Here is a 13,226-nt window from a genome sequence, read left to right as displayed (position 1 = left end):
CGTGACCAATTCGACGTCGTTTGTCCATCCGGTGTCGATCAGCTTAGGTCCCCTTGGGAGGGTAAGCAGCCAGCTGGCAATGACGAGGATCAGCTGACTGTTGGCTTCTCAAAATAAAACACAGTTAAACGGCCAGGGCCGTCACACTGTGCTTGCATGATGCACACACATAAGCCCTATGTGTGTGCATCAGTTTTCCCCGACTTGGCCATGCACGCACTACTGAAATATCCGACTTGTCACATTCAGACCGTCAAGTTTTAATGCTTCACTCGAGTTTGAAAAATGCGAAAAAATCGGATTCGTGCATTAAGACCTGCAGTATGAAATTGACAGCAACCACATAATAATCTTCAGTCCACGATCTTATTGCTAATGCTAAGTGTTTCACAAATGCATATGTAGTGGTACTTCAAGATATAAAATTACAAAATTTGAAGGGATGTCCCCGATCTGATCACGTGATCGGAAATCGGGCCCGATCATGTGATTTTTAGAATATCGGAATCATGTAATAAATATCGGGTTGTTAAAATGTATTTATTTATTTTTATTTTTTAGTATGAACTAATTGGCTGCCATTTACAGCAATAGACGTCCGATCCACTTTGACTAGGAGGGCTAGTAGCGATCGAACTAACTGTCAAATTGGATTGGACGTCTATCGTCGTCAATGGAAGTGAAATTTAATCACTCAATGCCAGCCGTCCCACTTCAAATAAATAATCTAAATCCAATCTAAATAATCCAGAAGTAAAGGGATAAGGGATGTCCCCGATCCGATCACGTGGTCGGAACTTGGGCCTGATCACATCATTTTTAGATGATTGCAATCGAGTGGCAAAAAGATCAGATTTTTAATATGTCTTATTTTAATTTAAGGGCTACAAGGCAACAAAACGGATGAACAAAGATATTGTCAAAAGAAACAAAAAATATATTATTTGTGCTATGCAACATCTTTAGAAGATCGGAATCGGGTTGAAAAAAGTATTGTTTTTAAGAATTTTTAAATTTGCTACAAAACAACACAATAATCAAGTGCACTTGTGTTTTGCAGACATTGCCACTGTTGTGGGATACCTGGTGGTGAGCAGGCCATTTTTAAATCTGTCCCATCCGCGACATCAGAACAGCACGCAGTCTGAACTCCTAGAGGTGAAAGAAATCCCAATCACTCATAACTCACACATAGGATAAAATGCATATCCACTGAACTTTCATGGTATTTTGATTTATTGTACACCCTCAAATGTGATCTGATCTTTGTCAAAATCACACAGATGGATAAAAAAGTGTCTGCTTTAACTAAAACCACCCAAACATTTTTAGGTTTTCATATTTTAATGAGGATAGTATGCAAACAATGACAGAAGGGGGAATAATAAGTAATTGAACCGTCACATTTAAAATTTATGGCCTTTGGCAGCAATAACTTCAACTAGATACTTCCTGTAGCGGCAGATCAGTCCGGCACATCGATCAGGACTAATCTTGACCCATTGTTCTCCACAAAACTGCTGTACTTCAGTCAGATTCCTGGGATGTCTGGCATGAATTGCTGTCTTTAGATTATGCCATAGCATCTCCATGGGGTTCAAGTACGGACTATGCACTCCAGAACGTGTATTTTGTTTTTCTTAAACCGTTCTGAAGTTGTTTTACTTCTGTGTTTTGGATCATTGTCTTGTTGCAGCATCCATCCTCTTTTTAGCTTCAACTGTCTGACGGACGGCCTCAGGTTTTCCTGCAAAACATCCTGATAAACTTTTGAATTCATTCTTCCATTAATGACTGGAAGTTGTCCAGGCCCTGAGGTAGCAAAACAGCCCTAAATCATGATGCTCCCTCCACCATGCTTCACGGTGGGGAGGAGGTGTTGATGTTAGTGAGCTGTTCCATTATACCCTCCACACATGACTGTCAGGGAAGTTCAGTTTGAACTCCAAGACAAGTGTTACCTCGATAGCTTGATTAGAGAAATAAATACGACCACAACCATGGATTGATTTTCTTCCGAGGTTTTAGTACAAGAGCTCTCGGGTACAGACGCGGAGTCACGCACAAAACGCCTCTCCGCATGTGGACAAAAGAGAAACGCAGGGCATGCCTCTATTTATGGGTTGACATCATAGAAACGAAACTCATCTCACAAACCTTGGTATTTTTCCATACAAAAACATCTTTGAGCTGAGACCTTGAACACCGGTGGAGGGTGGAACGAAGATAAGAAAATACTGTAGTCCCTTGCATTCATTCAGGGCACATTGGAAAACAACAGAGCAAGAGTCCATATTTGGGCATATGGTGATACAGTCTACGATCATCAAGGCCATGAGAAGGCACACTCAAAAAGATTACAACAGCTTATTATAACAATGATACTCTATGCTATAATGTTCTCATGCAAACATAACAAATGCATACAAAATATGAAATATATAATGGTTGTGTTTTAAGCATGAATAAAATTCTCTCACAATTCCCTCCTATTTATCATAATTGAAACACAGTAAATGACATGAACCTTTCCCAAGCAAGGAGCAAAAGGAAAAAACAAAAGAAAACTCGCGTTATATGCTGATTCATATAAATGTATGTACATAGCAGCAGATTCATAACGGACACACAAGTAGTTTCATCATCACTAACAGAACCTTCAAATGTTGAGCTTTAAGACCCGCAGAACTTCGCGCTTGACGCCGAAACGACCCGTTCTTCGCGCTGGCGGGGCCAACAGCTGAAAATGGAGTCCAGTCTAAAAGATGAAGTGTTCATACCAAAATGAGCACAGTTAGTGACGACATCAGAACACCAAGACAACAGTGCTTGATCCTCTTTTGTCGTGAGGGGTATTGTCCTTCTGCCAGGGGCACCATCTTCTTGAGGAGGGTGAGTTTACAGTTTACCTTGGAAAGTCTCCTCCCCCACTGTGGTCTTTCATAGGAGCGGACGGGCTGGGAAAACCCTTCTACCGCTCTTAATGACTTTAGGTGAGGTCGGACATTAGGAATCAGGGCCTTTTGGACTGGTGTCGCTAGGTCCTTCTGGCAACCGGAAGAGCTTGCACTGGGATTGATGAATTCACCCAGTGTGTCTGTAGACTTTCACTGCAGTCGGGCTGACGCCAACCATCTCTTAAGGACCGTCCGAGCGTTCACTGTCCCACCTGGCACGCCGCAACACTTTCAGGAACACCAAGTCTCCGACCCGCACCTTGAAAGTCTGTGGATCAGAACATTCTGGCAGATCATTGTTGTCTCAGACTTGTCTTGGATCAACTGATTCTTTATATGAGCCGGAATGCTGCCAGAACCTTTAACAGGTCCTGGGGTTAACTCTGGAAGTCTGAAAGGGCCGACCATGGATAATTTCAAAAGGTGGCAAAGTCTTTCCTTCTGCATCAGTCTGTTTTTAATTCGTCCCATTTGTTCTTTCCACTAGTCCGGCAGACTGGGGTCTGTACACACAATGTTTTTTTTTCCTTTTTTTTTTTTTCCAAGCCAATGTTTAACAGTCTGCCCACTTACGTTGTGGTTTACTCCCAAACAACTTTAGTTTCATCATTCCACAAAATGTTTTGTCACAACATCTGTGGAGTGTCCAAGTTCCTTTTTGCGAACATTAAATGAGCAGCAATGTTTTTTTTTTAGACAGTAGTGGCTTCCTCCGTGGAGTTCTCCCATGAACACCATTCTTGGCCATAGTTTTGCATAGAGTTGATAGAGTTGAGTACATAGTACATAGAGTTGTGCACAGAGATATTGGACTGTGCCAGTGATTTCTGTAAGTCTTTAGCAGACAACTTATCTGACTGTCGATTAATGAACATCCAGACTTTCAGAGATGGTTTTGTATCCTTTCCCAGCTTTATACAAATCAACAATCCTTAATCGCAGGTCTTCAGACAGCTGTTTTGACCGAGCCACATCAGACAATGCTTCTCATCTAGACAATTCTTACCAGGTGTGGGTTTTAGTGTGTTAGTGGGTTTTAGGTGTGGGCAGGGCAGCTTTAAACCACTCATCAGTGATTGGGCACACACCTGACTTAAATTGTTTGGTAAAAATTAGTGTTGCACCGATACAATTTTTTGGCCCCGATACCGATACCTGGCTGTGCAGTATCGGCTGATACCGATACCATACCGATACCACCCCGTTTATATATATATTAAAAAAAAAAAAAATTCCCCAAAGAGCTACATAATTGGATGTGAAATCATTGCTATCAAGACTTTGTCAGGCTGTTGCTTACCTTTGCAAAATAGGAAAAAGTACACTAAACCCTAGTAGACAATAGTTGAATAAACCTTTGGCTCTCAAAAGCCAAAATAGTGCTACATTTGTGAAATTAATAAAACATGCATAATACTGGCCCAACAGTAAGAAAGTAAAAATAAATTCATAATAATAAACTCTGAATTAACTGAATAAACTTTTTTAAACCTCTTAAAGTCCAAACAGTGCAACTTTAAAATTATTGTCACATTCTGCTGTTGGTTAGATTGTGTTTTGTTGCTGGACTGGTAGTGGGGGCGTTCCTGACGTCGCACCTGAATCCAATGCAGGCTCATCAACGCAGCATTCAAGCACGGGTGATCTCAGAGAAGGCTGCCGAGATATTTGCCTTGCTGATCGCCATTTGACATCTCGCACTATAGTCTCGCTACATTTGCTTGTTACGCCCCTGCATTGGGTTTTTTCTGTTAGTGTGCTGCTCTCGTTTGTAGCCTCTACCCTGTGCAGGTATTTGAGTGTTTTTATTTTGGCTTTTTGGCTCGCTGCCTATCGTCTTAGTTAACCTTCGAGTTTTTAGCATTGAGCTCGCTGCGCCCTTCCTCTGGAGAGCAGTCCTGCTCTTCCAGGCTCAAACTCGTCGTGTTCGTTCATGTTTCGTCTTCAAATGTTTTATCAGGTTCGAGGTATTGAAACTGGCCGATTTAACTCCACATTTCGAAACTTTCAGGCAGCAAATCTTGCATGCAGCCATTGATTTTAATCGACGGGATTTCTATTTTGGAAATATTTCCCGACTGCCGCCATTTCTCCTGGTTTGCTTTTCCTCCATATGAAAAAGCGCCCTTGTCATTGGTCAGAGTGGCTATTGGCCCGCTGTCATTGGTCAGGAGCAGGCCAATAGCGATAGCTGCTTGGTGTTCACGTGTCATCACACAACACAGAGACAATGTAGTGAGTGCCAGGAGGAAAAAAAGGCTGCGGTCAAATGTTATAATAATGGACCGGTAAATGGTATCTGCTTTGTTGGTACTCGCCGATACCGATACCACCATTTCGGGCCAGATCGGCGCCCCCTGCCGATACTAGTATCGGTATCGGTGCATCTTTAGTAAAATTTGGTTTCAATTGCTCTGTAAGTATCCTTAGGCACAGGGTTCACTTACTCAATTTTCCCCCTTCTGTCATTGGTTGCATGCTATCCTCATTAAAATATGAAAACCTATAAATGCTTGGGTGATTTTAGTTAAAGCAGACACTGTTTTAACATCTGTGTGATTTTGACAAAGATCAGATCACATTTGATGGTAATTTTATGCAGAAATGTGAGAAATTCCAAAAGGTTCAAATACTTTTTCATACCACTGTAGATATCTAATTTTGCTTTGTGTGACAGTGACCCTGAATATGTTATGTGTATGCATTTAAAATTTTCTTCAACAATGTTGACAAATTTTGTATAGGATTATTACCAGAGTGGGAGGATGCTCCTTCGGATGTCCCAGGCTCTTGGAAGGATTGTTCTGGCGGGTCGAGAAATGACTCGGCTCTCAGGGTAAGTCATTTCTCTGTGGGTCTTTCTTTTTTCTTTAAGTATTGAGAAATAAAATTGATGAAATAAATGGCAAACAAATACAGGTGCAGGTACCAACAATTTGAATATACAGTGGTATCTAGAGATAATACATACTGTATTAAATAATTCCCGCTCATAGCAATACAATAATGTAACTTTTGTGCGGTCTATAATTTTATCATAACTTCACTTCAACTGTGAGAATGTGAAAAGAAAATCTAGGAAATAACACGTGGTGCAAAAAAAAAGTAAACGCAATACTTCCATAAATGTTTTAAGTGTTGTTTGGTTTATTTCCTATTTTGATTGTCGTGATTTTTACGTTGTATTGATTTAAATGTGATTATTATGATCTTCATGTGATGTAAAGAACTTTGAATTGCCTTGTGTTGAATTGCGCTATATAAATAAATTTGCCCTGCCTTGCCTTGCCTTGCCTGGGACACAGATATCCCCGATAAAAATCAGAATGTTCCATGCTACAGGGTGGCATCTCTGGTTACTAGATCAAATAAGAAATGCACTCTCTTTTGAAAGACACTAAGAATTGTCTTTGCCGAATTGATTTCTTTCTAATGGTTTGTTGTCCTTTCAGGTTCACAACCCGTATAACTGAACTGATCAAAGTCCTTAAGGATTTAAATTCGGGCAAATATGAACGCACCATGGTCTCCCAGCAGAAAGGTATGCTTTGTTTGTAGCAATTCAGTGTTTTTCTCGGTCCTTTGTGGCACAGGAGTTGATTGCTTGTCATCTGAGTAGTGCTAAACTAAAAGAATTGGAGCAATTCTTCTCTCTCATCTTTTATTTGTTGCGTAACTTCAAACTATTTTAATTTTTTTCTTAACGAAGCAAAAAATGTCTTACGTGCCAAACTGTGGAAAATCATCAATTAAAAAAAAAAGAAGAGACCGCTGTCTTATTGATATTACAATGAGGTACATCTGTGCTGTGTGCTATTCGGTTTTAGTGCAGTGCAGACAAATTTGTTTTCCCATTACTATTTTTGATTGACCAGCAAAACCGGAACTCGAGACTCGTGAATGGCTTTGTTAAATTAAAACGCATTTGAGCAGAAAATAGCCTCAAGAGATTCAGTTATCGCAATTCAGTGCGATGTAGCTTAATCGTTCAGGTTTACATTGTTTTCACAGAACGCTGTCCGTTCTTTTAACATCTGTCAAATCACTAATGATGCCATAAATTGTTCTTCTGTTACGGCACCAAGTATCGAACAGAGCTTTTGACAGATAAATTCCTCTGAGGACTTAATGAAAACAAACGTCTACCCAGGGATAAGTGTTAGTATAGCAGAGTTTTAGTAACAAACTGGTTATCCAACTTCTAGTAGTGTGTCTCACCATCTATGGTTAGCCTTAAATTATTCCTCTTTAAGGACACCAAAATTCAGTCGTAGCTTGATTTGTCATTAAAAATAAAAAGCTATTTCCGAAAAGGTGTTGGCGGCTCCCCCTGAATTGGGTAAGCTGCCATACCTGGTGGAATGGTCAACCAAGGCTGGAAGCCAGTTTTTTTTTTTTTTGTCAGCCCTTTTAATTTTCTTCTTAAGTCTTTTGCATGATTATACTTTTTAGTCATATTTTAGTCATCTCAAAATGTGTTTGTGTTCGTCTAGTTTTTGTTGACGAAAATGCAAGACTAATTTCGTCAAATTTTTTGTTTTCATCTGTAAAATAAAAAAAAAAAAAAAGAAAAACTCCAAAAAACATTCAAATAATGGTTTCCAACCATTTCAAATGAACACTGACAGACGAGCACATATTGTTGCGTCTACAAGGACAACGCCAACTTGGTGATTATACACACTCAGCAGGTAAACCATACATACACGAAGGCAAAGTCTATGCTACCGCTACGAGTTACATTTAGTGTGTGATAATGACTCAGCACAGACGTTTAAAGGCTGAAGCAACTTTAAATATTCTCTCTGGCCAAGAAAACAAATGTTACCGTGTGTGCAAGCCTGCATGTACGTAGATTGGAGACAACACACGATGGTGACTACACACACAACTACACATTAATGTCCCCCTTTGTGAACATGTGACGGAAACTATTTCGTCTCGTTCTAGTCACGTCAGACGAAAACTGGCACTCGTCTCGTTATTTTTTAGTCTCCCAAAACACGTTTTCAGCTCGTTATCTCATCGTCATGAAAAATGTTCATTGACGAAATATTTTCGTTATCGTCATTGTTGATGAAAACAACACTGCTGCAAGCTGTATGTGATGGGTGAACCCCTCTCCCCTTTTCACACCAGTGTTGTTTTTGGCAGCCCTTTTAATTTTCGTCTTAGTCTTTTGAACGACAATACTTTTTAGTTTCAGTCATAATCGAAAATGTCTTTGTCTATTTTTCGAAGACGAAAACTCAAATTTAATTTTGTTATGTCCAAAAATAAATGAATGAAATAAAGTTTTCCAACCACTTCGTATGAACATTGACAGACGAGTACATATTGTAGCATCCCACAAGGGAAAGCGCCAACTTGATGATAATACACACTCAGCAGGAAAACGGAATATTATTGTCAGTTTTGCCCACCTGGACGCAACAAATTATATGTAAAAAGTAAAAAAAAGTTGTCCGAGAGTTTAAGAGGACGCTCGCCGCACTAAAGTTAATGCTAACGCAACCGTGAATGCTATGCTAATGCTATGAGTCACTTAGCACAGACCTTTAAAGGCTAGCAACAGCATATTGTCTTGCCAAAATAACAAAACAAATATTACTACATGTTTTAAAACAAGCAAGCCTGGAGCACAGCCTCGCTTGAAGCATATCCTTAACATCAGTGAAGGGGGCGGGGTGCATGCTCGCGCAGGTTTATGCAGCACATGCCACATTAGTGACATAACCCAAACACTGTTCAAACAGAAATGCTTCAGGTTCAATATATTACTAAAAAATGAATTAATAACGGATTTGCTCTGAACGAGTTGTTTATTTCACTTACAGAGTTCGATACAGCAGAAAGTCTGACACTTGTGCCTGGGAATGGTCAAATTATCAACAGAGATAACATCATCAAGTGAGTATCTTTGTACCTCTTGTGTTCATTTTCTTTGTTACGTCAAATCAATTTTTTATTTTGCAGATTTGACCACACCCCTTTAGCAACGCCAAATGGAGACATTCTTATTAGAGACCTCACATTTGAGGTAAAGTGACAGCTTTTATCGTGGTTAGTTCTGCGAAACTATATCTGAATTTTGTTTGTCTATAGTGTGATTTGCTTGGGAAAAATGAACACTTGCATTTGTGTCATGAAACTCAATGATCTGGCCCCAAAAATGATCAACTCATATAATTCGATTTTCAGAATTTAATGTTTTTTACTTGACTATTTTTTAACTAGTACAACATTTTGAAAGAACTTGCAGTCCCAAAATTACTAACATACTACAGTAATTTCCCGAATATAAGGCGCATCTGTGTATAATGCAGACCCCAAATTTACTTGTAAAATCTAGGGAAAATTATTGTACCCGTTTATAACGCGCACCCTAACTTTAGCACCAATAAAAAGAATACAAGAAAACAGAGCTCGTGTACACATACAGAAATGTCATTTTACTGACTGGTGAAACACAGCACAAGCATAGCATATTGGTAGTTCAAAACATTACCATAAACTGACAATATTTACGGTAATATGATTTGACAACTTCTCCAGCTTACCAGAATCTAGGAGAAAACAAAACAGATGTGACTTTTCCTTAAAAGGCTGCTGTATAACTTGCTCGTTTCATCATGATGAATAAATGTTTCTTCCATGGATTGATACGGTAAAATGAAAGTGAGAACGTAAGTCGGAAATCGGAGAGAGCTCATCGCTGTCGACACAACAGTAACAATAGGAACTATTGTTATTTGGGTTTGAGGTTCCCGAGGAACAGATATAGTTGACGGACACACACAGGAAGTCTGTGTTGTTACGTTTGTTATGGTCCGAGTTGCGGAGCTGCAATAAACGTTGTCTCAAATGAGTTCAAGAAACTAAATTCTGTGCTTTATGAAGAGTGAAAAAAGCAGAATGTAACACAGACGAAATCATTCGGCCGATCAGAGTGAATTATTACCGAAACAAAATGGTGACGTCACGTACCGTAATGGTCGGCAACGGATCGCCGCATACGTTTCTTCAAAACAACTTGGCCGTGTCAATAAAAAAAAAAATATCGGTTTATATATATACTGGACTGTCTCAGAAAATTAGAATACACAATATTCTAATTTTCTGAGACAGTCCTGTATATTGTTCTATGTAAAGGACGTCAGCCAAGGTCGGCCCCCCACATTTTTACCACGCCAAATCTGGTCCCCTTTGCAAAAAGTTTGGACACCCCTGCTTTAAATGGTGGATTAATGTACAGGACTGTCTCAGAAAATTAGAATATTGTGTATTCTAATTTTCTGAGACAGTCCAGTATATATATATATATATATATATATATAAAATATTTCTGTCTCCATCCATGTACCCGTTTATAATGTGCACCATGATTTTACATGATTTTATCGCCGAAACAAAAAACAAGCCTCAAAACCAATTTTAAAGCAATAAAACTGGCCACTGGAGGGCAGTAGCGCATTTGTTAAGACCCCACAACCCAATTCAAACAATACAACTTTATTAGGGAAGTTAGCCGAGCACCTCCGCAGCTTGCTGCTCAGGTCCACCGCACGCTCGAGTGTCCTGCACGGAAACACGCACGGCCAAACCAGTTCCCCTCCAGGAACATAAGTTCCCCAGGCGAACGAGACAGTGGTCACCACAAAAAAAAGACTAAAAAATAATCCATCTTTATGAGACAGTCGGCAATGAGGGAAAAGTTTAACCGCTGTCGCAGCCACCAAACGTCATCTCTCAGTTAGGTAAGTGTGAATAAATTGTTACTTTGCTATCAAAAGCTCTATTCGGCTGGTTGTTCATGTTATTTTGTAAAAGGAAAACATTATTCAGATGTTTGGGATGTCACTGAAGCAAAAAATAGCCGTGTTAAAGTCATAGTTATGTTTGAAATTTTTGCGTTTACAAAAAGCTAATTTTCTCCGTTTTTTCATCAGAAATTGGAAAATTGCTCAAACTAAGCTATTTTCTAATGCTGATTTCTAAAGAATGGAAAAAGATATGAACTTTTTTTTCTGCTGAAAGAAAAGAGTCTAATCTTTCTTTTGGTGGGTTTCATGTTTATATAGCAATAGAACAGAATTTTTTTGTGGGAGTGAATGAGTTAAGGAGGATAGCATGCAAACAATGACAGAAAGGCAAAAAATAAGTAAGTGGACCCTCGCCTAAGGAGACTTAAAGAGCAATTGAAACCCATTTTTACCAAACATTATAAGTCAGGTGTGTGCTCAATCAGTGGTTTAAAGCTGCCCTATCCACTATAAAACACACACCTGGTAAGAATTGTCTTGCTGAGAAGCATTGTCTGATGTGCATCATGGCTCGGTCAAAAGAGCTGTCTGAAACCCTACGATCAAGGATTGTTGATTTGTATAAAGCTGAGATAGGACATAAAACCATCTCTAAAAGTCTGGATCTTCATCAATCGTCAGTCAGAGAAGTTGTCTACAAATGGAGAGAGTTTGGCACTGTTGCTTCTCTCCCAAGGAGTGGCGTCCACCAAAGATGGCACCAAGAGTTCAGCACAGAATACTCAGAGAGGTAAAAAAAGAGTGTCTGCTAAAGACTTACAGAAATCACTGGCACACTCCAATATCTCTGTGCACTCATCAACTATATTTATTTATTTTTAAGAGTGGTGTTCATGGGAGGACTCTACAGAGGAAGCCACTGCTGTCTGAAAAAACATTGTTGCACGTTTAATGTTCGCAAAAAGGCACTTGTACACTCCACAGAAGTTTTGGCAAAATATTTTGTAGACTGATGAAACCAAAGTTGAATTGTTTGGGAGTAACACACAACGTCATGTGTTGAGGAAAAATGGAACAGCTCACCAACATCAATCAACACCTCATCCCCACCGTGAAGCATGGTGGAGGGAGCTTCATGATTTGGGCTGTTTTGCTGCCTCAGGGCCTGGACACCTTGCAATCATTAATGGAAGAATAAATTCAAGAATTTCTCAGGATGTTTTGCAGGAAAACTTGAGGCCGTATCTCAGGCAGTTGAAGCTAAAAAGAGGATGGATGCTGCAAGACAATGATCAAAACACAGTAATAAATCAACTTCAGAATGGTTTCAGAAGAACAAAATACATGTTCTGGAGTGGCCAAGTCAAAGTCCAGACTTAAACCACATTGAGATGCTGTGGCAAGACCTAAAGACAGCGATTCATGCGAGACATCCCAGGAATCTGACTGAACTACAGCAGTTTTGTCGAGAAGAATGGGCCAAGATTAGTCCTGATCGCTGTGGCGGACTGATCTGCAGCTACAGGAAGCGTCTGGTTGAAGTTATTGCTGCCAAAGGGGAGTCCACAAAATATTAAATGTGATGGTTCACTTACTTATTTTTGTAAACCTATAAATGTTTGGGTAGTTTTAGTCAAAGCACTTTTTTCGTCTGTGTGATTTTGACAAAGATCAGATCACATTTGGTGGTGATTTTATGCAGAAAAGTTAGAAATTCCAAAAGGTGCAGATACTTTTTCATACAACTGTGTGAGCCCTGAAGAAGTTTTGCCGATATAACTTGTTTTTCGCAGCATTTTTGCCAATTTTTTCAAGGCGGTTATGTAATGTTCCTCATGTGTGTTTAGTTTTACATCTTCCCTGAACTGGAGTCCTAAATAAATAATCATACAACATCAACAAAAATAATAATATAAATGACTTGCAAAACATCAACATTAGACTATTTTGAAGGACTTTTTTTGCTATCCGCTAAACTGTAAAACTACAGTGAACGTGCATTCCACCATGTTAAATCGATTAACTATATCATGACCGATCACTAAAATCAACCCAAAATGGTTAACGATCTAAAAATAACAATGGCCTAGATACCAATTACCTTTTTTGGGGTGGTGGGGGGGGGTCATGTTAATCCTGGAAAGTGCCCTGAAACTGTATTTCAGTATTATAACATTCATTCATCCTCTTCTTATTTTCCCGTCTGCTTAAGGTGAGTTCTGGTACTAATGTTCTCGTGTGTGGACCAAATGGTTGTGGCAAAAGTTCGCTGTTCAGAGTACTTGGAGAGGTGAGTTGTTTTTCTATTTATGTATTTATTTTACACAAACATAAAATTGTTCATTACATGTTTTTTCATGTTGTCTGCAATGCACCACCCAAATGCCCAATCCTGTGCCTTAAAGTGGCCATTTAAAAAAAAAAAAAAAACTCTAAACAATTGCCATACATTTGAATAATATGATTGTCATTGATAGCGATTTAAATCTCATTTTCTAATAGTCAT

General features: G+C 39.2%; 1 protein-coding gene across 1 annotated transcript in view; it reads left to right on the top strand.

The window, feature by feature from the left end:
- The window catches only part of abcd3a (ATP-binding cassette, sub-family D (ALD), member 3a), a 77,417-nt gene that overhangs the window by 34,061 nt on the left and 30,130 nt on the right, over positions 1-13,226 (top strand). Inside the window, exons 12-17 of the mRNA XM_057823896.1 lie at positions 1,061-1,158; positions 5,702-5,793; positions 6,410-6,498; positions 8,795-8,867; positions 8,934-8,997; positions 12,933-13,010. Coding sequence (XP_057679879.1) covers positions 1,061-1,158; positions 5,702-5,793; positions 6,410-6,498; positions 8,795-8,867; positions 8,934-8,997; positions 12,933-13,010 — 494 coding nt within the window. The remainder of the gene's footprint in view (positions 1-1,060; positions 1,159-5,701; positions 5,794-6,409; positions 6,499-8,794; positions 8,868-8,933; positions 8,998-12,932; positions 13,011-13,226) is intronic.

Source organism: Corythoichthys intestinalis, chromosome 20, assembly GCF_030265065.1.
Source record: "Corythoichthys intestinalis isolate RoL2023-P3 chromosome 20, ASM3026506v1, whole genome shotgun sequence".
Lineage (NCBI taxonomy): Eukaryota > Metazoa > Chordata > Actinopteri > Syngnathiformes > Syngnathidae > Corythoichthys > Corythoichthys intestinalis.
The sequence above is the reverse complement of the archived record's forward strand: the minus strand, read 5'-3'. Positions and strand labels throughout refer to the sequence as shown.